Here is a 26,012-nt window from a genome sequence, read left to right as displayed (position 1 = left end):
AGTTTCCTAACAGATGGAGATAGTATACAGAGTGCCTGTTAAAGATTGGTGAAAAGAAGGTTAACTCTGTAGTTTTGTCACAACTCAAACTTTGAGAAGACATTCAGGAGAAATAGCAGTGAACACACACACACACACACACACACACACACATTCATCATTCTGAGTGTGTCAAGTTCAGTTTCAAGAACCAGTAATAGGCATTGTTATTTTCCGTGTCACATCTATTCGTCTTGCATTTGCAAATACACAGGATCTGCATATGTTCTGTTCTGCACATCGTTTTACTAAAATAATGACAATTTTTGCTTCAGGAGGGCGAGATCTGGCCTAACACTACAGCAAACTTCATCATTATCTTCAAACCAGAGGAGGCAAAAGTTTACCAACACACCGTTTACTGTGATGTCACAGGTTAGTCAGGTTAATTTGTTTAGGTAACTCAGTACTTAGGATAGTTTGTCACAACTTATTGTGCTGCTTAATTTCTTTTTCTCACTATACATTTTTGTATTAGCATGACTGAATTTAGCACATGATTTAGGTGACAGACTCATGGGCAGATGTTTTAATCAAAACCTAAGCTCAGTTTTGTCTAGGAAGTTGAAGGTGGGAATGACCTCCCACTTCAGTTGAGACCATTATAGTTAAAAATTGGAAATGGATTTTCCATTTTGTTTTTGCTTAGCTACTATAAGCAATACAAGCTGATAGCAGAATGAAAACGCTTGACAACTGTGGAAATATCCGGCATGAATTCACATTAAACGTTTGCATTTATACTTTAGGAATTTGCTAAAAAAAAAAAAAGGACCAAAAACTGTGGAAGTTTGGTTTAGAAAAGCATTTTATATACTATTTCATGAAAATCGTGTCGTGGTGTTTCAGTTAAAGGGTTAATGCTACTTTGTAAATTTAAATATGTGAAACTGGAAACACGACTTCTCTCATGATGAAAACTATCTTTAAACCATCTAGAGTTTTCTTAGTTGTTCACCACCTTGCAGCTGACTTATAAAAACTTGAGGCTCTGTGCACATCCCTCCTGCTCTGTAAATCGATAGCTTTGGTTTTCTCATAAAAGACTCTCCTTTTCCCCCGGGGGTCTGTGCCGACAAAGGTTAGACAGACAAATATGAGTCTGGGTTGCAAACCACAAGTTAGGCTGTAATCAGAGTCTCCTCCTCGTTTCATTCTCCCTCATAGTCAGCCGAACCCATTTGTGTATATGCTCTATTGATTGAAGGAGTCATTCCTGTTTGATCTTATTATTTTTCTGATTATTTTCATTTATGAATTATTTAGCTGCATTTTGTACAGTAATGTTAAATTTGTCCAACATTTAAAAAAAGAAAAGCCAGTTTCTTTCTCTGAGCGACAACTTAAGTGCGGTTCGTTTTAGACAATTATCTCACCCAGTGGCAGATAAAGGCAGTTGGCAGTTTTGCATGTGGCCTTTTTTTGTCTCCTTTGAGCCGGATTCCAAATTTACATGAATTTCCATGGCAAGTGAGGATCTGACCAACTATTATGACATTCGTTCTGTAAAGCACTGTGACCTAGATCCTGACTTTGCAAGAAAGCTTCAGAAAATAATGGAACAAAACAAGCATCTATAGGCTTGGCCAAAAGCTTATCACTGACACCAATGTAAATTTAGGCTTGAATATTTTTAGATTTGTTTTTCTGCATGTTTTTATTTTATACTAAATAAATAATGTTTTTATTTGCCAACACATCTATTTTATGAGGAGAATCTTTATTTACTGTTTTTCTGTAGTGTGTTTTGTTTTTAACTAGATTTTTGAGAACTAACCACAGGTTTTCTGTGGGGAAAAGATCTGGATAGTTTCCTTAGGCTCAGATCCATAGATCATCAACAGACTGTTATTGGATTAATGGAAGAACTTCCTCTGAGAGGACGTTTTGATGCTTCTCTTTTTTCACGGCAGTGTTCTTAGGCAGGGAGAAGGCCCACCCACTTAGGGTGCACAACTCATGGTTACTAACTTTGCACCAATCTTCTTCTCGTACTTCCTGCAGAATTTCAGTTAGTCCTTGATGTCTCATGACACATGAAGTTCTTGATTATCCAGACAACTGTTCTTTCAGCTGCAAGGTTTTAATCTGCAGTTTCCTGCATGTTAGGCCATTTTAATGCAAATGATGACTTCAAACTTTGTTTGGAGGTAACCTTTCCTACCACAGTTAATTAAATTACAGAATGATTTCAGCTAGGCTCTCCTAGAGATCTGCATCAGTGCCTAAACTCCTGGCCATGATTGCCGACCTCCCGTAACCTTTAAACTTGTTATATCCAGATAATTGAAAATGGCCACAACAGTTTAAAAGGGCATGTATCGAGTATCCCCAACAACCCCAACATCGTGTGTCTCTGAAAAGCTTTCTGCATTTTAATTGTGTTAACATTGTTCATTGTATGGCCATGATTTTATTTACTTTGATCTATTTATTTTTTATCTTTGTTATGTCAATGTCCCTCTGTGTCTCCCTTTAGGCAGCGAGTCACCATTACCCCTTCGGATCAAAGGTGAAGGCCTTGGTCCGAAACTCAAGCTCAACTATAACCTAATGGACATGAAAAATGTTTTCATAGGTGACAAAGACCATTATGAGGTAGGAACTAGTACAATATCTTGAAACCGTCAAAGTAAAGATAGTGTGGGCCTAAATTTGGGCAAGATAGTTTAGGTGTAGCAATGGTTATCATTCACAGCAAACACACTCACTGAAGTACAGTTTTATCATAGTTTATTTACTCTTCTGCTGAAGACAGTGAAAAACACACACATCAGGTGTTTTCTCAATTGTCTGTGATCTGAATTCCAGTTTAACCAACAGAATTACACAACAAAAAGATCAAATGTACAACATAAAATAATTAGCACAGTAATTTCAGAAGAACATTTTTGACTCCAGATCATTAGCTCTTAACAACTTCTGTGCTATTTTGCAAAGACTAATTGGCAAATATTTCAGTCTCTATATGCGTAAAGCTGGTAGAAACATACCCCAAAAAACCTGCAGCTTTAACTGCAATGAAAGGCTGTTCTACAAATTATTAAAAACAAATCTTAATGGGTGTGAGTCTTGCGTTATCCAGTCTCCATCAAATTTTTCATGTAAAACATAATTTCACTCCATGGCTATGAGGCTCATGTAATAAAATATTTTTTTGTTGTTGTTATTTAGGTGCAGATGACAAACAGGGGGCTGATTGATGCCCCTTTCAGGTTTTCTCGCCCCGACACCACATTTGGTCGGTGTTTTTCCATTAATCCAGAGGAAGGTGTTGTTCCCCCTGGGATCTGCCAGGCTGTAGGAGTTACCTTTCACAGTCAGATCTTGGGAAGTTTTTCCGAGGATTTGCTATTAACTGTCACAGGACAGTCTCAACCTCTTACCTTGACCTTCAGGTGAAGATGGCTTGTAAACAAACTGCCTAAGCAAATTAGAATCAGGCTTTAAAGTTGTTACAATTTTCTATAGCACAACATTTTTGGCCACTTTCGGTTCTATAAACAATACTTATTTATTTTAGAATATGTTTTCACAATGGTTTAGAGGTTGCTTATGTGTTTTTTCTTTGTATTTGCTTCAGGGGTTGTGTGATTGGCCCCACGTTCCACTTTAATGTCTATGAGCTAAATTTTGGCGATGTAGCTTTTGGTAAGTCACATATCTAATTTAGCTTTGATGATCATCTTGAAAACCAGAACATCAAACAGCCCTGTTACTTTTTTTAATTGTTCCATGTTGAAATGTTTCCTTTTTAGGTTTTCCAGCAACACAGACGTGTACCCTCTTCAACACGTCCTTTGTTCCTATGACCTTTGCCTTACATGTCATGGGGGACGGGTTGGGATCTGCCAGTGTTAGCAGTGCCAAACAGGTGTCAGATTTGTCCCAGAGGATCTGGCAAGGGTATGTAGCTAGAGACCCTCGCCTTCGGCCGGTGGAGTTCACAGTCTGTCCGGCGGCCGGCACCGTGGACGCCATGTCTAATGTCACCATTAAGGTACTGTCACAAAGACACTGCTATGGTTTGGCACGCCTGACTGGTCTAATTTCTAACTTATTGGGCACTGAGTTTTTCTGACTATCACGTGGAAAAGTCCTCGGTTTAGATTACATAATGTTGTGAAGAGGTCACTTAGCCAAATACACTAACTTACATTTTATTATGTGTAGGAAATCTAGGGCTATCATAATGGTTATTATTTTAAATGAGTTTATTATTTATATAACTCAAGTGGAATCAGTTAAAACAGTGTTGTAGATATTTAGAGCAAAGTCTTTTAATTGTTTCTGAATTTGTTTTCAACCAGTTAGTACATTTTTCTAATTCATTATGGACAGGTGAGGAGAAAGATAATGAGAGAAGGGAAAACATATTTCCCCTGGACATTTTAATTTGTAATGAGCAAGCCAAATTTATATTATGATAGCAGTACATAAAAAATTTTTCAGATTCAAGCCTGAAGGAGGATCATACATTCATTGTCCTTTATCACTTCATACTCACATAATTTATAGGGAGGAAAATAATCTAATGGTAATCTGCTGATTTTGAAAGTTTTCTCTTACTAAGAAAAGTGTTTGCACTGGATCTTAGTTTGATACTTTGTCATTGTCCATTAAAATTAAATTATGATGAAAAGTAAAGATGGTTCCTCTCTTTAAAAGGGAGCAAATGTACAACTTCAGCTGGGGGTTAAATAATTATTTCTCACTGTGTAGATGTGAAATAAATAAAAATGAACAAATCCAGTAAACATTTTTGTTTTTCCTGCATGTTTCAAACGTGTGACCAGGTGACTCTGTGCTCCAACACAGCGAAGAAATACGAACTGGCTCTGGCGGTAGATGTTGAAGGTGTCGGAGAAGAAGTCATGGTTTTGCCTCTCAATGCCAGGTTGGACTCTCGCACAGCAGAAACACGCTCAGAAAATTTTAGTCCTTAACAGATATTATTTTCTCTTTTTCTATCACTCTGTTGCATTTAACTTTATAGTAAGTAAGTAAGTAAGTAAGTCAAGTTTATTTATGAAGTGCCTTTCACAGACATAAAGTTGCAAAGTACAGTACAAAGAAATCACATTAAGATCTACATAAAAGCACAATAAAATCTTGACATAAAAGCCTGGTGAACAAAACTGTTTTGACCTGTTTTTTAAAGATCCCTAAAGAGTCAGCAAATTATCACAAATTAATCGTTTCGGATTTTTCCTCATCATTTGGTTCAGTAATGTCAAAATATATGTTTCATCTTCTAAAATAAGTGCTAAATATAAAATCATATTTATCAGTAGACTTCATACAGTAGATATGTCTGTGTTAGTAAATATATTGTTTTTCTTTAAGGTGGAAGAAGACAAGTGTTTTCTCATATTAAAGTCAAATTGAGTAACCTACTCAGAGTTCGAGGTTTTACTAACATGTGTATACATTATTTGTATTACCAAGATTTACACAATTGGCCATTTGAGCAGAAGACGAGTTGGAGAAGGGAAATATAAAAATTGGTAGCATTTTATAAGAACTGTTCCACGTCTCCTGGTTTAATTGTGACTGGTTTTGGTCTGATTTCCACAGGGGAAAAGGAACTTGTGGCCCTTCAGGGTTTTGTCTACAACAACAAAACTTATAAATAAATGATAAATAGCCTTCAATTTGGAAGGGTTCACAATTTATATTTATTTATAGCTTATTAAATATGAGTCATCCTTTATCAGTTATGTTTCTATATTAATTATTTATTCACTATTAATTAATGCTAAATAATGTGTAGTTCTTATAAGGTTCTACCCAAAAATCAACTACATTTAGGCAGAAATAGTTTTTTTCAGATAATGGTGAAATCTTAGAGACTAAAAAAAACTTCCTAAGAAAGCTCTTAAGGACAAGTTTAATGTATATGCAAATGAAGTCTTCATCTGTTTTACAGAAGGTCCTTTTTATTCAATTCAATTCAGTTTTATTTATATAGCGCCAATTCACAACACATGTTGTCTCAAGGCACTTCACAACAATCAGGTTCATACATTCCAATTAATCCTAACCATTGAACAGTGCAGTCAGATTCAGTTATTTATTCAAATTGGATAAAAGGTTTTTCTGTCTAAGGAAACCCAGCAGATTGCATCCAGTCAGTGACTTGCAGCATTCACTCCTCCTGGATGAGCATGTAGAGACAGTGGACAGTCACTGGCGTTGACTTTGCAGCAATCCCTCATACTGAGCATGCATGTAGCGACAGTGGAGAGGAAAAACTCCCTTTTAACAGGAAGAAACCTCCAGCAGAACCAGACTCAGTGTGAGCGGCCATCTGCCACGACCGACTGGGGGTTTGAGAGAACAGAGCAGAGACACAAAAAGAACACAGAAGCACTGATCCAGGAGTACTTTCTATGACTCTTTTATCAGTCTAAAGAAATCTTGACCGTTTATTCTGTAAATTCACAACTCCTGCTGTAATGTTGTAATCTAATGAGGTCTATCCTTTTCATTATCATCTTCTTGCTCAGATTGTCTGCCTAACCGTGATTATTGAGAGTGCTGACCACTGATCATACATGTTTTTATATGTGAACACCAAAATAAGCTGAATTTGGCTAAACAAGGATATGCTGCTGTTTATTTTTGACCTGGCAACTGATGGTTTCCTACAGGAGGTGCGGCTTTTAGAGCTACAGAAAGAAAATAATGGGTGAAGTCAGACTCAAAGAAGAGAACGCCACACATAATATTTGTGATGCATCTGGGAATGCCTTTTCTTAATTTTATCAATTCATTTAAATTAAGCTGCAATGCAATTTTCAACAGAACAAAAAAACTACATAGATTTAATTTTATACAGCTTTCAGAGAAAATGTAATCAATCATTCTCAGATTTAGTTTTTTCAACCAGGATAACAAATATTGTTTAGATTACAGATGAATCCCAGGTCTTTTGCTTTTCTTTGTTGACAGGTGTGTTGTGCCTGAGATTGTGGCCGAGCCTGCAGTTTTGGACTTCCAGAGATGTTACCTGGACCTTCCTTATGAGCAGAATGTGCGGCTGATCAACTCCAGTAGTCTTCCTGCCTGTTACGGCATGCTAGATCAGGTGAAGTTAAACTTTGCAGAAACCAGGTGATAAGAACGTAAATTTGGCTTTCATGTTAGTTATGCATAGTACAAAACAAATATGCAGAAAACTGCACTTTGTCAGGTTTTTGACATGCCATCTTGTTTCAGCTGTATTGTGACATAAAAAAGGATACATCTACATCAGTGGGGCATGTTCATTGTCTACCTGATTATTAAAGGAATTGTTTTATTGTTTGGCACAGACTGTTATATTTATTCCTGGCCAACCCATCAAGAGGTTAGCTTTACAGGGGGAATCAACCCAATTCAGAATGTTCGGCTGAACTTTGTTAATTTGTTGAACTATTTGAAAACAGATTGTTAAGTTGCTTTCACTTTTAACATGAATGAGAACAAAAGAAACATTCATATGCAATTCAGTTAAAGCCAAAACCTTTAACCCTTATTGTTTCACACTCATCACACACTTTTGATCAGCAATTCATCAACTAACTAATATGTTGTTTTTATAAAACATTTAAAACCTCTGTAATTATTATAACCACTTTTACTTCATGTAAAACTGAAAGCACATGCAGTGTGGTTCTACCAGTTTTATTGTAAATACTACTGAGACTTGACAGAAGTCTTATTTTCACAAATGTCATTCGCTAGAGATACATAAGTAAGCAAAATATATCCATGTATAAACAACTACAAAAGATTTGTCTTTAGACCAGGTTGTGAGTTTGATTCCAGACAAAAACAATATATCTGAAAAAAGTACGTGGGAATCTTGAGTGAAACCCCCCAATTTTAATAATTCAATAGTTCAAGTAATTTTCAGCATGTTGGTTTTGGTTGCTTTAAAAGTTGGACCAATAAGACGTCCTGTGGCTGATTTGTGATCTCAGGTTTTACTAAGGCTTTGACATATTAATACAAGTTTTAGCAAATTCCAATTTCTCTTTAAGAACTGTAGTATAAGAAGATAAAAATCAACATTCAAAATAAATTTTCTATCCTTCCTAACGTGAGCAGTCATTAAGTATTTATATTAAGAGTGAAGGCAATGTCAGATCAAGTATGGGAGAGAGTAGTTGCTGTATAAGAGTTTTACTCATTTTTTAGACAAAATGATTAAGAGTTAACAGAATAAATTGACTTTAGCATCTTATATTAGCAAGTTAGCATGGTTATCACTGTAAGCACACTGGTGTTATAAAAACAGCAGTCTCTATTTGTATATTTTAGAGATTTTAGATCCTTACCATAACTCTTGAAATTTCCTAAAGGCTGGCAACATCTCCAAATCCAGCTTTCTCCATGACAGACAGAGGTTAAAAGTTCAAAACAGAGTAACTTTGCTTTTCTCTGTTCAGCCTACTTCTTATCTTCTGAAAGTCTCGTCATGTCATACAAAACAGTCTTAGATCTCAGTGCTTCCTCTGACTTCACTTTAACCATGAAACTTTGATGATTTTTTCCACCCAAATCAGTGTCCATCTCATAGAGGGCTGTTGTCAGCATAACCTGGCAGCATTTAGTCTGGTGTGTTCGCTGATCACAATCAGTTTGGATTTTTGTGTATCTGACCAGCCGGTCAGGGTTCATGGCTGATCAACCTGAAAATTGTCCGAATCCGATAAACAGCACATTTTTCAATATGTGTCTAGTTATGAACTTTTCAAAGAAACTTTTAGTTTAATGCATTTGTTAAGGTGTCTGTGTTGCAACAAATCCTGAATCTGCTTCCCTATGTTTTAAAATGTAATACCTTCCCATGCCACATCTTTAGGAAATTGAGGAAAGCACAACAGTACTTTTCGGCAGCTCTGTGCCCAGAGGAGTTCTTCCTCCTGGTAGTTCAAAGGAGATTCCTGTGTTCATAGCTGCTCGTGCTGTTGGAAGGATCCAGAACTCTCTACGTATCGCTGTGTTTGGCAGCCTTCAGCAGCCTCTGGTCAGTGAGTTTCACTGGGAGTGTCAGTGCTACTGCAGGTTCAGTACTTTATAGCAAACATAAATTATCCAAACTCCAAACCTGTTTTCTGTTCTGTTCCAGGAGGTCGTTCTGTCATGTATTGGAGAGGGACCCAACGTTTATGTTCCCATCGCACAGCTGAAGTTTGGCAGTATTCCTGTTCTGACGGATGTTACTCGAACACTGCAACTGCTCAACCAATCTCCCATTCCTGCTCACTTCAACACCTGTATGGTACAGCGACCTACAAATTCATCTTTCACAACATAAATTGGTAGATTAACAAGAGGTAGTCAAGCATATGGTAAAAGTACAGAGAAAAACAAACATTTTATAACTTTAGGTAAGGTAAGTTAAGTTTATTTATATAGCACTTTTCAGCAACGAGACACTGAAACGCTGTACATACAATTACAATACAGTCACAAAGCAAATAAACACAGATACAGACACAGAAAAACAAATCAAATGATAGAATCAAACAACAGAGGTAATTTAAAAAAGTAAAATAAAATAAAATAAAGAGAATAGAATAGAATGATGGGCAAGGAAATGAAAGGAAAATTGGACTGAAAACGCAACTAACCATGCCTAAATGGCACAGTCAAAGGCCACTCTAAACAAATAAGTTTTTAATCTTGATTTAAAGCAACTTAGGGTTTCGGTGCTTTTACAGTTTTCTGGGTGTTTATTCCAGATTAGTGGAGCATAAGAACTAAAAGCTGCTTCTCCATGTTTGGTTCTGGTTCTGGGTGTGCAGAGTAGATTTGAGCCAGAAGACCTGAGAGGTCTGGGTGGTTGATACACTGACAACAAGTCTGAAATGTATTTTGGTGCTAAGCCATTCAGTGATTTATAGACTAACAGAAGTATTTTAACGTCTATTCTCTGAGCTACAGGGAGCCAGTGTAGGGACTTTAGAACCGGGGTGATGTGCTCCACTTTCTTAGTTCTAGTGAGGACGCGGGCAGCAGCATTCTGGATCAACTGCAGCTGTCTGATTGACTTTTTAGGCAGACCTGTGAAGACACCGTTGCAGTAATCAATTCTACTAAAGATGAACGCATGAATTAGTTTTTCAAGGTCCTGCTGTTAGTCCTTTAAACCTGGAGATGTTCTTTAGGTGATAGAAGGCCGACCTTGTTACCACCTTTATGTGCCTCTGAAGGTTCAGGTCTGAGTCCATCTCTACACTCAGGTTTCGAGCCTGACTGGTGGTTTCTAGCTGTATTAACTGAAGCTGTGTGCTAACATTTAAACGCTCTTCCTTTGGTCCAAAAATGATTACTTCAGTTTTGTTTTGATTCAGCTGAAGAAAATGTTGGCCAATCCATGCATTGATTTCTTCTAAGCATTTACCCAGCGCTTTAATGGGTTCATAGTCACCTGGTGACATCGTAACGTATAGCTGTGTGTCGTCTGCATAGTTATAACTTACGTTGTTGTTTATTAAAATCTGAGTTAGGGGGAGCATGTAGATATTGAATAGGAGGGGCCCTAAGATGGACCCTTGGGGAACGCCACATGTGATCTTTGTGGTCTCTGATGTAAAGTTACCTACTGACACCAAAAAGTCTCTGTCCTTCAAGTAGGATTTAAACCAGTTGAGTGCTGTACCAGAAAGGCCGACCCAGTTTTCCAGGTGCTCTAATAAAATGGCGTGATCAACAGTGTCGAATGCTGCACTGAAGTCCAATAATACCAGCACTGTGGTTCTTTCACAGTCTGCATTTATACAGATGTCATTGAACACTTTGACAAGAGCAGTCTCTGTACTGTGGTGAGCAGGATGCCTGACTGGAAGACATCGAAGCAGCTGGTCGTTGTTAGGAAGTTGTTTAACTGCTGAAACACAGCTTTTTCAATAATCTTACTGATGAAGGGGAGGTTTGATATAGGCCTGTAGTTCTGTAGTAGCAGCTTGTCCAAGTTGCTCTTTTTCAATAGAGGTTTGATAATTGCTGTTTTCAGGGCCTGGGGGAAAACACCTGACAAAAGGAACGTGTTTAATATTTGAGTTAAATCAGATGTTATTACAGGCAAAGCTTTATTAAGGAAAGCTGTGGGTAAAAGATCGAGACAGCAGGAAGAAGAACTTAGTTGCTGTACGATTTCTTCTAAGATTTTGTAGTTTATTTGGTGAAATTGGGAAATCTTCTCAAAATCAGGTCTAGTTGGAGACAACATTGGTACTGGAGTTGATGTGCTCACTGCCCCTCTGATCTTTTGGGTTTTTTCAGTAAAGAATTTAGCAAATTCATTGCAGGCCCTGGTAGAGTGGAGTTCAGATGCTACAGTTACAGGAGGGTTTGTTAACCTGTCAACCGTGGCAAATAATGCATGAGCATTGTTAATGTTTTTGCTGATGATCTCAGAAAATAAAGATTCCCTTGCATTTTTCAGTTGTAGGTTATATCTGTATAGTCTCTCTTTATAGATAATATAGTGAACCTGGAGTCCAGTCTTTCGCCACTCCTGTTTTTCACTTCTGACTGGTGAAGCACTTCTCCACGGAAACATTTTCTTCCCAGAAATGACTTTCACTTTAATTGGAGCAATTGAATCAATGATGTCCGAGATTTTAGAATGAAAGTTTTCTACCAACTCATCTACAGTGTTACAGGGCAAAGTGGAGGTAGAAGAGTAAATCTGGTTAAAGGTTTCAGCAGCACTGTCCTTAAAGATGCGTTTTCTTATCATGTCTCTTTGGCAAACTGAGTCATTGGAGATGATGCTTTCAAAAATAACAGAAAAGTGGTCAGATAGAGCAACATCAGTTACAGACACCTTGGAAATGTTTAGACCCTTATTGATGATCAAGTCCAAAATATGTCCCTGTTTGTGCGTTTGTTGTTTAACATGTTGAGTCAAACCAACATTTCTAAGAGTGTCACATAGATCTATTGTACTTCTGTCTTCAGGATTGTCCATGTGAATGTTGAAGTCTCCCACAATAATTAAACAGTCATAGTCAACACATATCACAGATAAAAGCTCATTAAAATCACTGATAAAGTTTGTTTTGGACTTAGGAGGCCTGTAAATATTCAAGAACATTGTTCGGACCGGGCTCTTTACCTGGAGAGCCAAATATTCAAAAGAGTCAAATTTGCCCAGAAATACTTTTTTACACTCTAATAAATCTTTAAACAAAGTGCCACCCCTCCACCTTTTCTTTGCTGTCTGCTCTCACAAAGAAAATTGTAGTTTGGAGGCGTTGACTCTATCAGAATGGGAGCTTCATTAAATTCATGTAACCATGTTTCTGTTAAAAACATAACATCAAGATCGTGGTCAGTAATGAAGTCATTGATTAAAAATGATTTTCCTGACAGAGATCTAATGTTCAATAAAGCCAGTTTATATGACTTAGTTGCTGATATTAACTCTGTGTCTGGTTGTACCTGACAGTTTATGGCTTTTTTTGATTGTTTATTACTGTCTCTTATCTTTTTGGCTTTGTTCTTTCTGTCACGTATAAGCACAGAGATTTTACAACTATCTCCTATTAGGGGCCCAAGTTTTTCCTGGACATGCTCATTTCTGATAGAGTCACAGAGAAGTGATTTGAAGGTCCTGATTAGGAAGAGATAGATAAGAAGGTGGTGCGGCTCTGCAGCATTTGGAAGATGTTGGATTAGTATCAGGGCCTCGGCCACGGGGGGTGTTGAATGGAGAAGATGTCAGAGCCATTTGGGTCCCAATCTTAAGAGCTCCTTTCATGTTATCAGAATCCAGTAAAGCAAAAAGCGGGCTCAGTGGGGAGATGGGAGAGTTCTGTGCGGTCTGGGTCGGGGTCTGGGGTGAGGGGGGTTTACCGGGGGTGTCGTTCTGGGTTTTGGGGGAGTGGGGTATAACGGGGGGGTCCACCTCTCCTGTGGATTTCGAGGCAGCGTCATCATTGTTGTTGATATTCTATGTTCTCTGATGAAGGTCGAAGGTGCTGGCGGATTATTTACTGAATAGAAGAGTTTAGATGTGAGACGTCTGGCTCCTGGCTTGTTCAAACAGAAACCATCTTGCTTGAAGAGTTGTCTTTTTTTCCCAAAAAATATTAAAGTTGTCGATGAAGTTCACAGATGTAGCAGCACATGTTTTTTTCAACCACTTATTAATCATCAGAAGTTTAGAAAAAACCTAATCTCCACAGAAAATTGGTGCTAAGGTTCCGCTGAGAAACACCTTGATATTGAGACCTCCAACAATATTCAGAAGACGAGTGAAATCTTCCTTCAGTCCTTCTGATTTTTTCTTAGCCACGTCATCCATGGCTCCACAGTGTATAATAAGGTTTTCTAGAGACGGCCGCTTTTCTGTGATTGCAAGAATATTCTCTGAGATATCAGACACTACGTTACTGGTACCAATCATAACTTCTGTGTTTTTCTTGTTTCAGAAGTTTTTAATCCCATCCACAGCTGTGTTGCCCACTATTAGGGTTCTTGGTCTGGTGGGGTGCTTTTTCTCTGGCAGCTTAGGAGAAGACTGTTTAGAATGAAGGTTGTTCTCAAACCTTTTATTGTTCTCAGAAGATGGATCATTTTCCTGGTTTTCATTCTGTTGTGAAGCAAATCTGTTTTGGAGGGAACTCCATTATTTCCAGCTGTCTCTCTCCTATCAGTTGTTGTGACAGCAGCTCGCTGTCGAAGTCTCCTTTTCCCAGGGGAAACGGGGGCATTTCTCTGTAATTCTGGCCATTCTAATTTATTTAATTGCTGAGATCTTCCAGTGAGTCGTCCACCTTGATTTTTTTGGGCATGCCCCTAAAACATGCCATGGGGGTTCTGCCGGTAGGTTTATTCTCAGTGTTCTGATTGCCGGCTGAGTTGTTGAGCTGGCTGTCACTGTTTGGGATCACAGGCAGAGTTGAATCATCGCTGTACCCCATATTCACCTCCACATTCACTTCTAGTCGATGGATTTTCATCTCCAAAACAGCCAATTTCTGTAAAAGTTTGTCGAAGTCCTCTGTGGTGAAGGGAGGCATTTTGTGCTGATTAGCTGGTGTCAACTTGTCCTTCTTTTGAGTTCGATTATAAAAACATCAAAATCCTTTAGAAAAAATAAAAATAATAATAATCCTTGGGAGTCGCTGGTAAGAAGTAGTTTTAGTCCAATATTTAAGTAATTTTGGCTAAGAGATAAAAAGTTAGGAGTAAAAGAATGCAAGCAAGCAGGGAGCTTAGGAGAAAAGCGCCTGAGCAGGCAAGAGGCAGAAGTGGAAAATGTAACAAGGAATCAATTAAAGTCTATTAGTGTTTGGGTAGAACATCCATTCTCTTTCTTATTTTTACTCCATCTGCCATTCACAAATCTTACTGCTAAGGTCTTATAGAAAATGTCTATCAATTTATTTCTTCTCCTCTGACTAATTAATTTTAGTCTAATGGGATACATGATTAATGAGTTAATGAGTTTGAATCTCTAAGCTCTACAAGTAATTAGTTGCCATTTCAAAGTCATTCTTTCCAGATTGGAAATCTTTGTGTGAAGAGTCAGATGAAGACATTTTCTCAATTCAGAATGGGCAAAATGAAATAGCAGAGTGGAACTTTGCAAAGTGATTTAATGACAAACGTGTCAGCTGTAATGTGATCTGCCACCATCTGCAGTTTTAAGGTGACAGTTTAACTTTCACTCTTAGGGAAACGGCTTCCATTTTGTTTTTGAACCATTAACATATTGTAAGACATTTTAAGTTATTTTATGCATGAAAGAAAGTTTAATCCTCAGATGTTACAGAATTCCAACTCTATAAACAGTTTGTCATGCTTACTCGGTTTAAAGTAAACACTTAACTGTGCTGCAGCCTGAGAACTGCTGTGACATGTATTCAGTGTTTCTCTTGCCTCCTGAAAGCTCTTCTCTTGCTGCATCGCCTTATCAGCGTTGCCTGATATCTGCCGAGGACACACTTGCAACTGAACCCATTTCTCAGTATAGCCTTAACACATCCAAATTAAAACTCTTGCAGACGAGCCTGGTGTGACCCTGTCCTCTCCTTTAAGTCATGTCAAGTCAAGTTTATTTATATAGTGCTTTTAGAATAGAATTTATTTATTTCAGACAATGATTTCAGACAATGACAAACAACAGTAAATAAATAAATCAATTTCAGAAATGCTTATAACAAACAAACAAACAAATATTGAAATACCATACGAAGAAGTGTTTGGTAAACATTAAATTAAATTAAATTTCCAGTTCCAAATAAATTAAATTAACTTAAACATAAATAGAAACTAGTAAAATAAACATTTTCCAATAAGTAAACTTGTCAGTTTATTTAACCTGAGATCTGACATTGATTATTAATTAATATAAATTATCTGAAAAGGGGTATGAAGAAGTAAAACTTATTTTTCATACCCCTTCTCCCTCTAATTGCACTTAAATTAACTTTAAGTAACCTTCCTAATTAACATGTATGTTTTTGATCCAGAATTCACAAACCAAAAAATAATAAATAAATATATAAACACAATTATATATACATATATTATATATATATGTATATATATATATATATATATATATATATATATATATATATTTATTTATATATATATATATATACACAGTCATACATATACATATACATACATATACATACGTACACATACAGACAAACATGTACCTCCATATATGTACATGTAACTGCACACATGCATACCTACACACACACAAACACACCACACATCAGGCCTAAATCCACATTCACACTCATGCATATCGGCACTCAGAGACCCCCCTCCCAAACCCCCAATCATCAGAGCCACAATCCAACACCACAGCTCCACCACCAGCTCCACCACCAGCTCCCCCCACCAATCCCAACCCCACACCCCACAGCGCAAAGAGGCGGACAAGATCCCCGGGAAAACCCTGAACTACCAAGCCGTCCACAAGAGTCCCTTTTTCAGCAACAAGGCACTCAAGGTGCTGTACATAAGGAAAAACATTACAATGACACAGAAAATCAAACAACAGAAAAAAAAACAAATCAAATGTCATTGGTAAACCCCCAAGGATTATTAATATTAATACAATCCTTCTAAAAAAACAAAAAATCTATGAATCCTTCTAAGCTGGGTCACTGGAATGAAACAGTTTTAGTCCAAACTTTCAAATACTAATAATGTTTGGCTTTGGCTGGTATGAAATAGTTGTAATACAATCCTTCTAAGAAATCTAAACATTTATGAGCCACATTTAGGTAAAAAGAGTATAAGAAGAAAGACCACAATAGGTAAGAGGAGGGGAAAAAAATCATATTCAGGGAAGAGAGGGGGCGGAGGGAGCAGAGCGTCATGTTTACATAACTTCCAGGAGAAGTTGAAGATAGCCAGCCATCAAGGCCGTGCAGGGGAGCCAGATTCAGAAAACAACAATTATTTGGGTCAGTCGGACTCCTAATTTTCAGTCAGCTTTGAGAGTCTCATTGGTGCTTCTCAATGGCGAATCCAAACAGCCAAATTCCTGGTCTGTCGCCAGATCTGATCATGCAACATCTCCAAGATTTATCCCATTTCACCTCTGAGTCCAGGAAACGCAGCCAGCCTGTGATCTTGTAGGATCACATCCAGTTTGTGATTCTGCTCCCTTAACATTTCAGTCTGATTGTTGATAGCTCTTTAAGGCAGTGTGTTGCAGGAAGAGGTTTCTTCTCTGAATTTGCAAACGTTAGTAGATTATTCTCCTAGAATTACATGCTATCACATTCAATAGGCAGGCAAAGAGCCACGCAAATGGAGGTACTTATGGACGATTGTAGGGATATTGCTAAAGATATCTAAGCCTGGTTGTTTGTTAAGTGACCATCTGCAAGATAATCTCTGTCCTTAATCTGACCAAGGGTTGTGATGATTATACAAGTGTCAAAATGATGTAGAACCCCACAACTAGTATGCTGTTGTCTGATACTGGTGGATATGAGTTAGCAAAATAAAACTCACTGTGAAGTGCTTCTCAAAAGTTTACACACGCCTGTTAAGTGTTTCTGTCATGTAAAAATGGGACCATGAAGAAATATAGAAACAGATTTAAACACAGAATTATGGCTTCTTTGGTAGGAATCTAGCAGCATATTTGGCAACTCTATATAGTAAAAATTCTCCAAGTCTGTTAAAGTGTGAGAACATGTATTTTTCACAGCCCTCTGTAGGTCACCTCACGGTTTTTCTGTTAGTATCTGACTTTGGCTAGGCCATTCCAAAACTTTATTCAGTTGAATGATGTGTGCTTGGACTGACTGCAACGCTGATAAAATAAAATACCCCTTCAACTTCTAAACCTCCAAATACCTGGATGTTTAGGGCCAAAACTGATAGGGATTTAGAACTGCTCATATTGTCATTTACCTTAACAAAAAACTAATTAAATAAAAAAACATCTACAACCCCATAGCATGATGCTGCCATCATCATGTTTTACTGTGGGTATGGTGTTCTTATGGTGATACTCAGCGTTTTTTTCAGCCAAAGACGCATTTTGGAATTGTGATACACAGATTTAGGTTTGATTTCATCTGACCACAACACAACTCACAAGGTATAGTATATTTTGATTATTTATTCCAGGCATATGGAAAATGCAGGAGCCTGTTATAACATGTAGAACTTAACCAACACCTGGCAGAAACTCCTGCAGCTTTTCTAATGCACCTGCTGGTGTGTTGGAAGCCTCCTTGAGCTCGGTCTTGTTTTTTCAACAATTTTGATGCAGCCTTCAGGTTTTGTTAATGTTACTGTTATACCATTCCCCTGACTGATACATTTTCAGTGAGATTTCAGTGAGCCTTTGTAACCTCCCTGCAAACTATGGCCTTCACTAAAGGAGGCAAGTGTGAGGAATCCTGCATGGACAACTAAACCTTATTTCAGGTTCATCAGATTCCCGAATAATTGATGTCAGAAGAAGAAGAAATGTTAAAGTTGGATCAAAGGATGCATGAAACAAAGTATCAGTTTAAGGATATACTGGATATGATTTATCATGATCTCATGTTTTAGATCTCAAAAGCCTGGACATTTGGCAGGGCTGCGTATACTTTGTACATCACCATTAGCACCTGCATGCACAAAATTCAGTGAGTAAATAAATATTGCAGATGAAGAGAGCAATATAAGCTGATAGCAAAAAAGAGTGAGGCACAAGCAAAATTCATGGTAACTATTGTTTTTGTAGCTCTGTATATTTGAAATGATAACTGCAGAGAATGTCTTTCATAGCAGCGGTGGATATGGCAGAAATTTGAATTCTGCTTTGTGCTGCTTTCAATCAATGCTTATAAAGCTGAGGGATGCAGCATGTTTGAAAGGATTATTTAGATTCTTCTCATCTTCCCTCCTCACTCCAGGGAGTCAACCCTCTTTTCCCTCTTCTGACCCCACCCACCCCTTTAACCGTGATCACCCATGTATTGATCCTCTTCCCGGTCTGCGTTCACAAGCTCCTTTGCTCGATCGTGCATACACTGGGAAACTGATCTATGACTCCCAATTTCACCCACCGGCTAAGTACGGTGTGCTTGTGTGAAGTGTTTTCTTAAAATGTTTATGTGAAACAAAAACAATATAAAATGTTACATATTTGCTGTGGGAGGTTCACCTCGATATTGAAGGTGCAGCGTGACTGTGTCCACATTGATCGATAATCTACTTTGTTGTCCTGCAGGCAGTGAGAGCGCCCAAGCTTCACTGCGTCTGTTAGAAGCTAGTCAAAATCTCAATTAAAGGTTTACGTTCCAGCCATCCATCAGCACCAATGCAGCATAGAACATTGATTGTGATCCTGACCGCTGCTTGGCCAGATATAAATATACAATACAGTGAGCACAGAAATGAAGATTAACAATAGATCTTCATCTGTATTCAGCTCAGTAAAATGCCTATGAACATCAACAAAGCTGTACATGAATATTAAGATTGTTTTGCAGTTCTTTAAGTGAAAGAATTCAAACATACAACAAATATTGGAAAATGGAAATCCCTGGAATTACATTTTTTGTGTTTCTAATAATACTATTACACAAGTAGTCGTCTTCCTTCATATCTTTTTAACATAGTTGCCAAGTTACCCTGCTAATATTAATGATGTATTTTATCTTACTTATGTGAGGCAAGGAGTTGCTGCTCTTCCTTTACCTCTAGGATCTCATGCTGTAAAGAGAGTTAATGTGATTATACAGCTATTTGATATATACATCAATCTTCCAAGCATGGGTTAAGTTGAGTAATGCAGCACAGACGGGTAGCGTGTTAGGGGAATTATTTAAATGCATTACTTTTCAGTGTAGGAAAAAGCTGCTGGAAAACCAGGGTTAGCAAGGTAGCATTAGAGACCTTCAGAAATCTGACGCAGCTTTCTGGACCCATTTTACGGATGAGAAAATAATATATTTTAGTAAGAAAACTGACAAGAGTTTGATACATAAACATCATTAAGTGCACCATAGCTGCATTTAGTGGCCCACTATTTATGAGGCTTTATCATTGTGATGTGATGCTGTTGAGCCTAACTTGACCATGTTCTGTTTGTGTTTCTGTTTCGTTTTATTTTATTTTATTTTAACAGATCCATAAACAGTCCTTCTGGCGTGTTGAACCCAGTGAAGGAGAGGTGCCACCGGAGAGCCAGCTGGAGCTAAAGATAGTGGCACATCTGAACGACACACGTCGCTTTCTGGACAAGCTGGAAATATCCGTACGAGACAGTCGAACACACGTTGTCTCCCTGTCCGCCACAGGCACCGGGACAACAATTGTCAGTGACAAACCTTTGGGGCCTAATCTTGACCTGGGCACGCACTTCTGGTAGGAACATAGTTAAATTAAATTTGACTTAAAAATGTGCCGTTTACAGCTGTGAACATCAGGTGATGTATGTCTTATTTATTATGTCTTTTAAGCAATGTTTCATATCAGTACCCATTCAAACTGACCAACCATGGTCCACGGCATCACCGGATGTTCTGGAAGATTGGTGGCTTCCTTGCCTCTCCAAAACAACATGTAAACTTCTCCGGTAGAACTGTGTTACCTCCAATCAGCTCTTCTGGGCAGAGAGATACTCTGAGACATAGATCTTTACCTTCCTCCAACAGAGAAAAATCAGTTTTCACTCTCAGTCCCGCTTGTGTGGACCTTTCTCCAGGCTCTTCTGTTGATATGGTACTCGCTGCATTCACGGATTCCCCCAAGGTGAGCTTGTAGAATTTGAAGGGAACATATGAAACATGACAATGGAATGGTGCTTTGGCCTAGTTAGTATAGTATGCCTAGTTCTTATACTTTTTAATACTTTGTCACATTACAACCAAAAACTTTAATGTATTTTATTGGGATTTTATGTGACAGATACACAAAAAGCACATAACTGTGAGGTGGAAGGAAAGTATCATATGGCTTTTAAAAATTTCTTTGCAAAAAGAAAATTTGTAAAATCAGACCTATTTTTATTCAGAGTCAGTACTCTGTAGAACCACATGTTACTTCGGGTTCAGCTGCAAGTTTTTCAGGGTACAGTATGTCTCTACCAGCTTCGCAAATGTAAAGACTGAAACTTTCACCCACTTCTATTCAAACTGGCTGTGAACAGCATTTTTGAAGTCTTGCCATAGATTCTCAATTTGATTCTGGGTTTTGACAGCGACGCTCTAACACATGGATATGCTTTGAGCTAAACCATTTCATTGTATCTATGGCTGGGTGATTAGGGTCGCTATTCACATAGTAAATGAACCTCCGACTTACTCTCAGCTCTTTGCAGCCTCCAACAGGTTTGCTTATGGTTTTGTCCTGTATTTAGCCCTGTCTATCTTCCCACCTAAAGCTAAAAATTTTACATGTCCCTGCCACTGTCTGTGCTGCACTGACAGATGTATTCCCTCTTCATCCTTTGTCTGATTGAATGGCCTTATATACAACCTTCTTTCTTTTTTATTTTCAAATGTATAAGGCACATTAGTTCTTTCTCCTCATCCGATGACGCCATGGCAGAAAGTGTGGGAAACGTCCGCGGACGCCACTCACAGTAAGCCCAACTCGGCGGGAGCCTTAAGTGTTCCTCCACCTGCAGTGTTTACATGTAGGCCAAGTAATTGATTTTTAGTTTTATGTGAGCCAAGCATCTTCTTTCACATGTTTGCTGTGCCACCTACATGGCATGTGGCAAACTGCACATGGTGGTTTTTACAGCTGTCAGTTAACAATATTGAACTGTTGGCAGTAAGTTTTCGTCCATATTATTTACCCAGAGAGTTCACCAGTGTTATTTTGGCAACAGTTTACGTTCCACCTTCCGCTGTTGCTGACACTGCATGTGATGCCATCAGCTCAGTTGTTGCTAAGCTACAAACACAAAACCCCAATGCTTTTGTGGCAATTTCTGGTGATTTTAACCATGCTTCACTCTCTGCTACACTTCCAACGTTTCAACAATTTGTCAGCTGCTCTACCAGAGAAAACAAAACATTGGATTTGTTTTATGCAAATGTCAAGGACTCATACATCTCTACAGCAAGACCTCCTCTAGGCAAATCAGATCACAATCTTGTTTTTCTCTGCTCGAAATATAAGCCCCTTGTTCAGAGGCAACCTGTAATAAGAAGGACTGTGAGAAAATGGTGACAGGAAGCTGAAGAAGCTCTGCAAGGTTGCTTTGAAGCTACAGACTGGGACGCACTGTGCCAGCCACATGGAGAGGACATCAATGCCGTGACTGAGTGTGTAACCAACTATATAAACTTCTGTGTGGATAACATCATCCCCGCCAGAACCGTGAGATGCTTCCCCAATAACAAACCTTGGATCACCAGTGACCTGAAGGACCTGCTTAACAAGAAAAAAAGAGCCTTCAGAGAGGGAGACAGAGAATTATTGAGGAGTTTACAGAAGCAACTTAAAGTCAAGATAAGAGACAGCAAGGAGGTGTACAAGAAGAAGCTGGAGAGCAAGCTCCAGCAAAACAATATCAGAGATGTGTGGACAGGGATGAAGAAGATCACAGGCTTCAAGCAGAAGGATGATCAGACCGATGGACGTCTGGACAGAGCCAATGAACTGAACACATTCTTCAATAGGTTCAGTTCAGAAACAAGCACAGCATCCTCCTCTCCTGCTCACAGCCAAACAGACAGTCCACCCTCCTTTGACCCACCGGACCCACAGCTGTCCAGTAACACCTCACATTTTTAATCTTCCACCTCAGCCCTAGACCCTTCTGCTTCTACATGTTTGCCTTCAACCATATCAGAAGATGCTGATGCTTCCTTTGCTTCCCCCTTCCACCTGTGTGTCTCAAGAAGTCAGTTGAAGAGACTGGAGAGACTGAATAGGAATAAGGCTGCAGGTCCAGATCATATCAGCCCTAGAGTCCTGAAGGTCTGTGCAGAGCAGCTCTGTGGGATTCTACAGCACCTCTTCAACCTTAGTCTGGCCCAAAAGAAGGTTCCGGTGTTGTGGAAGACCTCCTGTCTTGTTCTGGTACCAAAGAAAACTCACCCATCAGTCCTCAATGACTATAGACCTGTTGCCCTGACATCTCACATCATGAAGGTCCTAGAGAGACTCCTGTTGGCCCACCTGAGTAAGCAAACAATAAACTATCAGGACCCCCTTCAGTTTGCTTCTCGCTGTGGAGTTGAAGTTGAAGATGCCATCATACACCTGCTTCAACAAACCCACTGTCATCTGGACAAAGCCAGCAGCACTGTGAGGATCATGTTCTTTGATTTCTCCAGTGCATTTAACACAATCCAACCTGATTTGCTTTGTCAGAAACTCCAGAAGACTCAGGTGGAGGCCTCAACAATCTCCTGGATCAAAGACTACCTGGCAAACAGACCACAGTTTGTGAGACTGAAAGGTTGTGAGTCTAACCAGGTAGTCAGCAGCACAGGAGCACCACAGGGGACGGTACTCTCACCATTCCTCTTCACTCTGTACACCTCAGACTTCCAGTACAAGACAGACTCCTGTCATCTGCAGAAATACTCGGATGATTCTGCAGTCGTGGGGTGGATCAGAGATGGACAGGAAGCTGAGTACAGGAAGGTGGTGGACCGCTTTGTGGCATGTTGTGGAAACAATCATCTCATGTTGAACGTGACCAAAACAAAGGAGATGATTTTAGATTTTAAGAGAAACAGGAATAAGTCAAAAACTATTTCTATCATGGAAGAAGAAGTGGAGGTGGTGGAGGAGTATAAATACCTCGGTGTTCACCTGGACAACAGACTAGAGTGGAGATGCAACTGTGAAGCCATCTACAAGAAGGGACAGAGCAGACTGTACTTCTTGAGGAAGCTTAGGTCATTTGGTGTTTGCAGCAAGATGCTGCATATCTTCTATAAGTCTGTTGTGGAGAGTGTGATCTCTTCTACCATCATCTGCTGGGGAAGCAGCATCAGAGTCAGGGACTTAAAAAAGCTCAACAAGCTGATAAAAAAGGCTGGTTCTGTTCTGGGGACTCCTCTGGAACTTCTGGAGATCATTGTGAAAAGACGGATTCTTCATAAAATGAAGAACATTATGGAGAACCCTGAGCATCCTCTTCATGAGACTGTCCTACAACAACAGAGTGTCTTCAGTCAGAGGCTTCTTCAGATCTGCTGTAAGACGGAGCGCTACAGGAGATCCTTCCTGCCCACAGCCATCAGCATCTACAACGGCTCTTTGAAGAAACATGGTTGATATGAGCTACAACAACATTTAATTTCCCTTTGGGATTAATTAAGTATTTTTGAATTGAATTGAATTTGATACCTTCCTTTTTGGTACTATTCTGTAAAGATCAGATTTGTGTAGTAGATGACTAACAGTTGTCTTGTCAAGAAATTCTCAAATTCTCTCATCTGAGCTGTTGATCTCTCCAGCTCCTCCAGAGTTACCATAGCCCTCTTGGCTGTTTCTCTGATTAAATCTGCCTTTGTCAGTTTTGGTGGACGGCCATGTCTTAGTAGGTTTGCCAAAATTAGAAATATCCTATCCAGGAGTGACGCTGAAAAACTAGTCCATGCATTTGTTACTTCAAGGCTGGACTATTGTAATTCTTTACTATCAGGATATCTACAAAATGCAGTTAAAAGCCTTCAGCTGATTCAAAATGCTGCAGCAAGAGTTCTGATGAAAATTAAAAAGAGAGATCATATTTCCCCTACTTTAGCTTCCCTTCATTGGTTCCCTGTTAAATCCAGAATAGAATTTAAAATTCTCCTCCTCACATATAAAGCCCTTAATGATCTAGCTCCATCATACATCAGAGATCAGATTGTTCCATACGTTCCTAACAGAGCACTTTGTTCTCAGACTGCAGGTTTACTGGTGGTTTCTAGAGTCTCTAGAAGTAGAATGGGAGGCAGATCCTTTACTTATCAGGCTCCTCTCCAGTTGAACCAGCTCCCAGTTTTAGTCCGTGAGGCAGACACCCTGTTTACTTTTAAGGCTAGGCTTAAAACTTTCCTTTTTGATAAAGCTTATAGTTAGAGTGGCTTAGGTTATCCTGAGCTATCTCTGTAGTTATGCTGCTATAGGCTTAGGCTGCTGGAGGACATAATGACCACTTTCACCCTCTTCGCTACATTCTCACACTACTCTCCAATTTTGCATTATTTGCTGTTATTTCAGCTTTTAACCTTGTTCTCTCTCTTTTCTCTTCCTAGAAGCTACACCTGGCCTGACTCTGTGTCTACCTGTGACACCTTTCTGGAGAGGGACATCGTCCAAGCTTCTGCTGGCAACAACTTAATGCTCACCCTCTACCGATGATCCACATAGCCCTGTCTTTCAGTGTTTAACCCTTTCTCTCTCCTAGACATGGCGATTGACTGAGCTTCTACTGTGACTAACTCTGTGCTCTCTTTCAGACTCTAACCTTGAAAACTGGTTCAGAGTTTATCTGTTCTTTCTTTCTAGGTGAAACGACTAAAGGAGCTACATCCATTAACATTTACTTTTCCTTCCCATAGAAAGTACTCCTGGATCAGTGCTTCTTTGTTCTTTTTGTGTCTCTGCTCTGTTCTCTCAAACCCCCAGTCGGTCGTGGCAGATGGCCGCTCACACTGAGCCTGGTTCTGCTGGAGGTTTCTTTCTGTTAAAAGGGAGTTTTTGAATAAATAACTGAATCTGACAGCACTGTTCAATGGTTAGGACCAATTGGAATGTATGTACCTGACTTGTGAAGTGCCTTGAGACAACATGTGTTGTGAATTGGCGCTATATAAATAAACTGAATTGAATAGAATAGGTTTGCAGTTGTGCCATAGTCTTTCTGTTGTTGGACAATGGATTGAACAGTGGGATTTTCAAAGATTAGAGTATTGTTTTCTAACATTATCCTCATTTGACCTATTTTGGGCTTCATGCCGCTGTTTGGGTACTAATGTTCTCAAACAAACCTCTGAGGCCTTCACAAAGCAACTGCTTTTATACTAACAATAAATTAAACACATTTGCTCATTTACCTATTTGGTGACTTCTGAAGGCAATTAGTTGGACTGGATTTTTTAGGGGTATGAGATTAAAAGGGGCAAAATACATGCATGCCAAACTTTCTTCTACATCTATTGTCTATACCTGCAGGGGGGCTGGTGCCTAATGGTGTATCTCCAGCTGTCATTGGGCAGGAGGCAGAGCGCCCCCTGGAGGGGTCGCCTGTCCATCACAGGGCAGCATAGACAGACATGGGACAAGCAACCATGCAAGAGATCACTACTAAGGGCTATTTAGAGAGACCAGTTATGCATGTTTTTTAGCTGTTGGAGGAAGCCGGAGTACCTGCAGAGAACCAATGCATGCTAGAGAACATACAAAATCCATGCAAAAAGAACCAAGGCTGGTATTCAAACTCAGAAAGTTCTCGCTGCAAAGCAAACCCCCAGATTTCTATTGGTGAAAACTGAATTAAAAAAAAGAGTCATGTGTCATTTTACTTCTAT

At 39.0% G+C, this 26,012-nt stretch overlaps 1 protein-coding gene across 7 annotated transcripts in view; it reads left to right on the top strand.

Moving 5' to 3' along the window:
• hydin (HYDIN axonemal central pair apparatus protein) overlaps positions 1-26,012 on the top strand; it is a 182,219-nt gene that overhangs the window by 35,710 nt on the left and 120,497 nt on the right. For all 7 annotated transcript variants that reach the window (XM_047349154.1, XM_047349195.1, XM_047349179.1 and 4 more), the window contains exons 10-20: positions 315-414; positions 2,519-2,637; positions 3,214-3,437; positions 3,623-3,690; positions 3,798-4,039; positions 4,836-4,936; positions 6,994-7,129; positions 8,891-9,055; positions 9,158-9,310; positions 19,652-19,890; positions 19,986-20,277. In XM_047349154.1, the coding sequence (XP_047205110.1) occupies positions 315-414; positions 2,519-2,637; positions 3,214-3,437; positions 3,623-3,690; positions 3,798-4,039; positions 4,836-4,936; positions 6,994-7,129; positions 8,891-9,055; positions 9,158-9,310; positions 19,652-19,890; positions 19,986-20,277 (1,839 nt within the window). The remainder of the gene's footprint in view (positions 1-314; positions 415-2,518; positions 2,638-3,213; positions 3,438-3,622; positions 3,691-3,797; positions 4,040-4,835; positions 4,937-6,993; positions 7,130-8,890; positions 9,056-9,157; positions 9,311-19,651; positions 19,891-19,985; positions 20,278-26,012) is intronic.

The sequence above is a fragment of the Girardinichthys multiradiatus genome, chromosome 2, assembly GCF_021462225.1.
Source record: "Girardinichthys multiradiatus isolate DD_20200921_A chromosome 2, DD_fGirMul_XY1, whole genome shotgun sequence".
NCBI classification, from domain to species: domain Eukaryota; kingdom Metazoa; phylum Chordata; class Actinopteri; order Cyprinodontiformes; family Goodeidae; genus Girardinichthys; species Girardinichthys multiradiatus.
The sequence above is the reverse complement of the archived record's forward strand: the minus strand, read 5'-3'. Positions and strand labels throughout refer to the sequence as shown.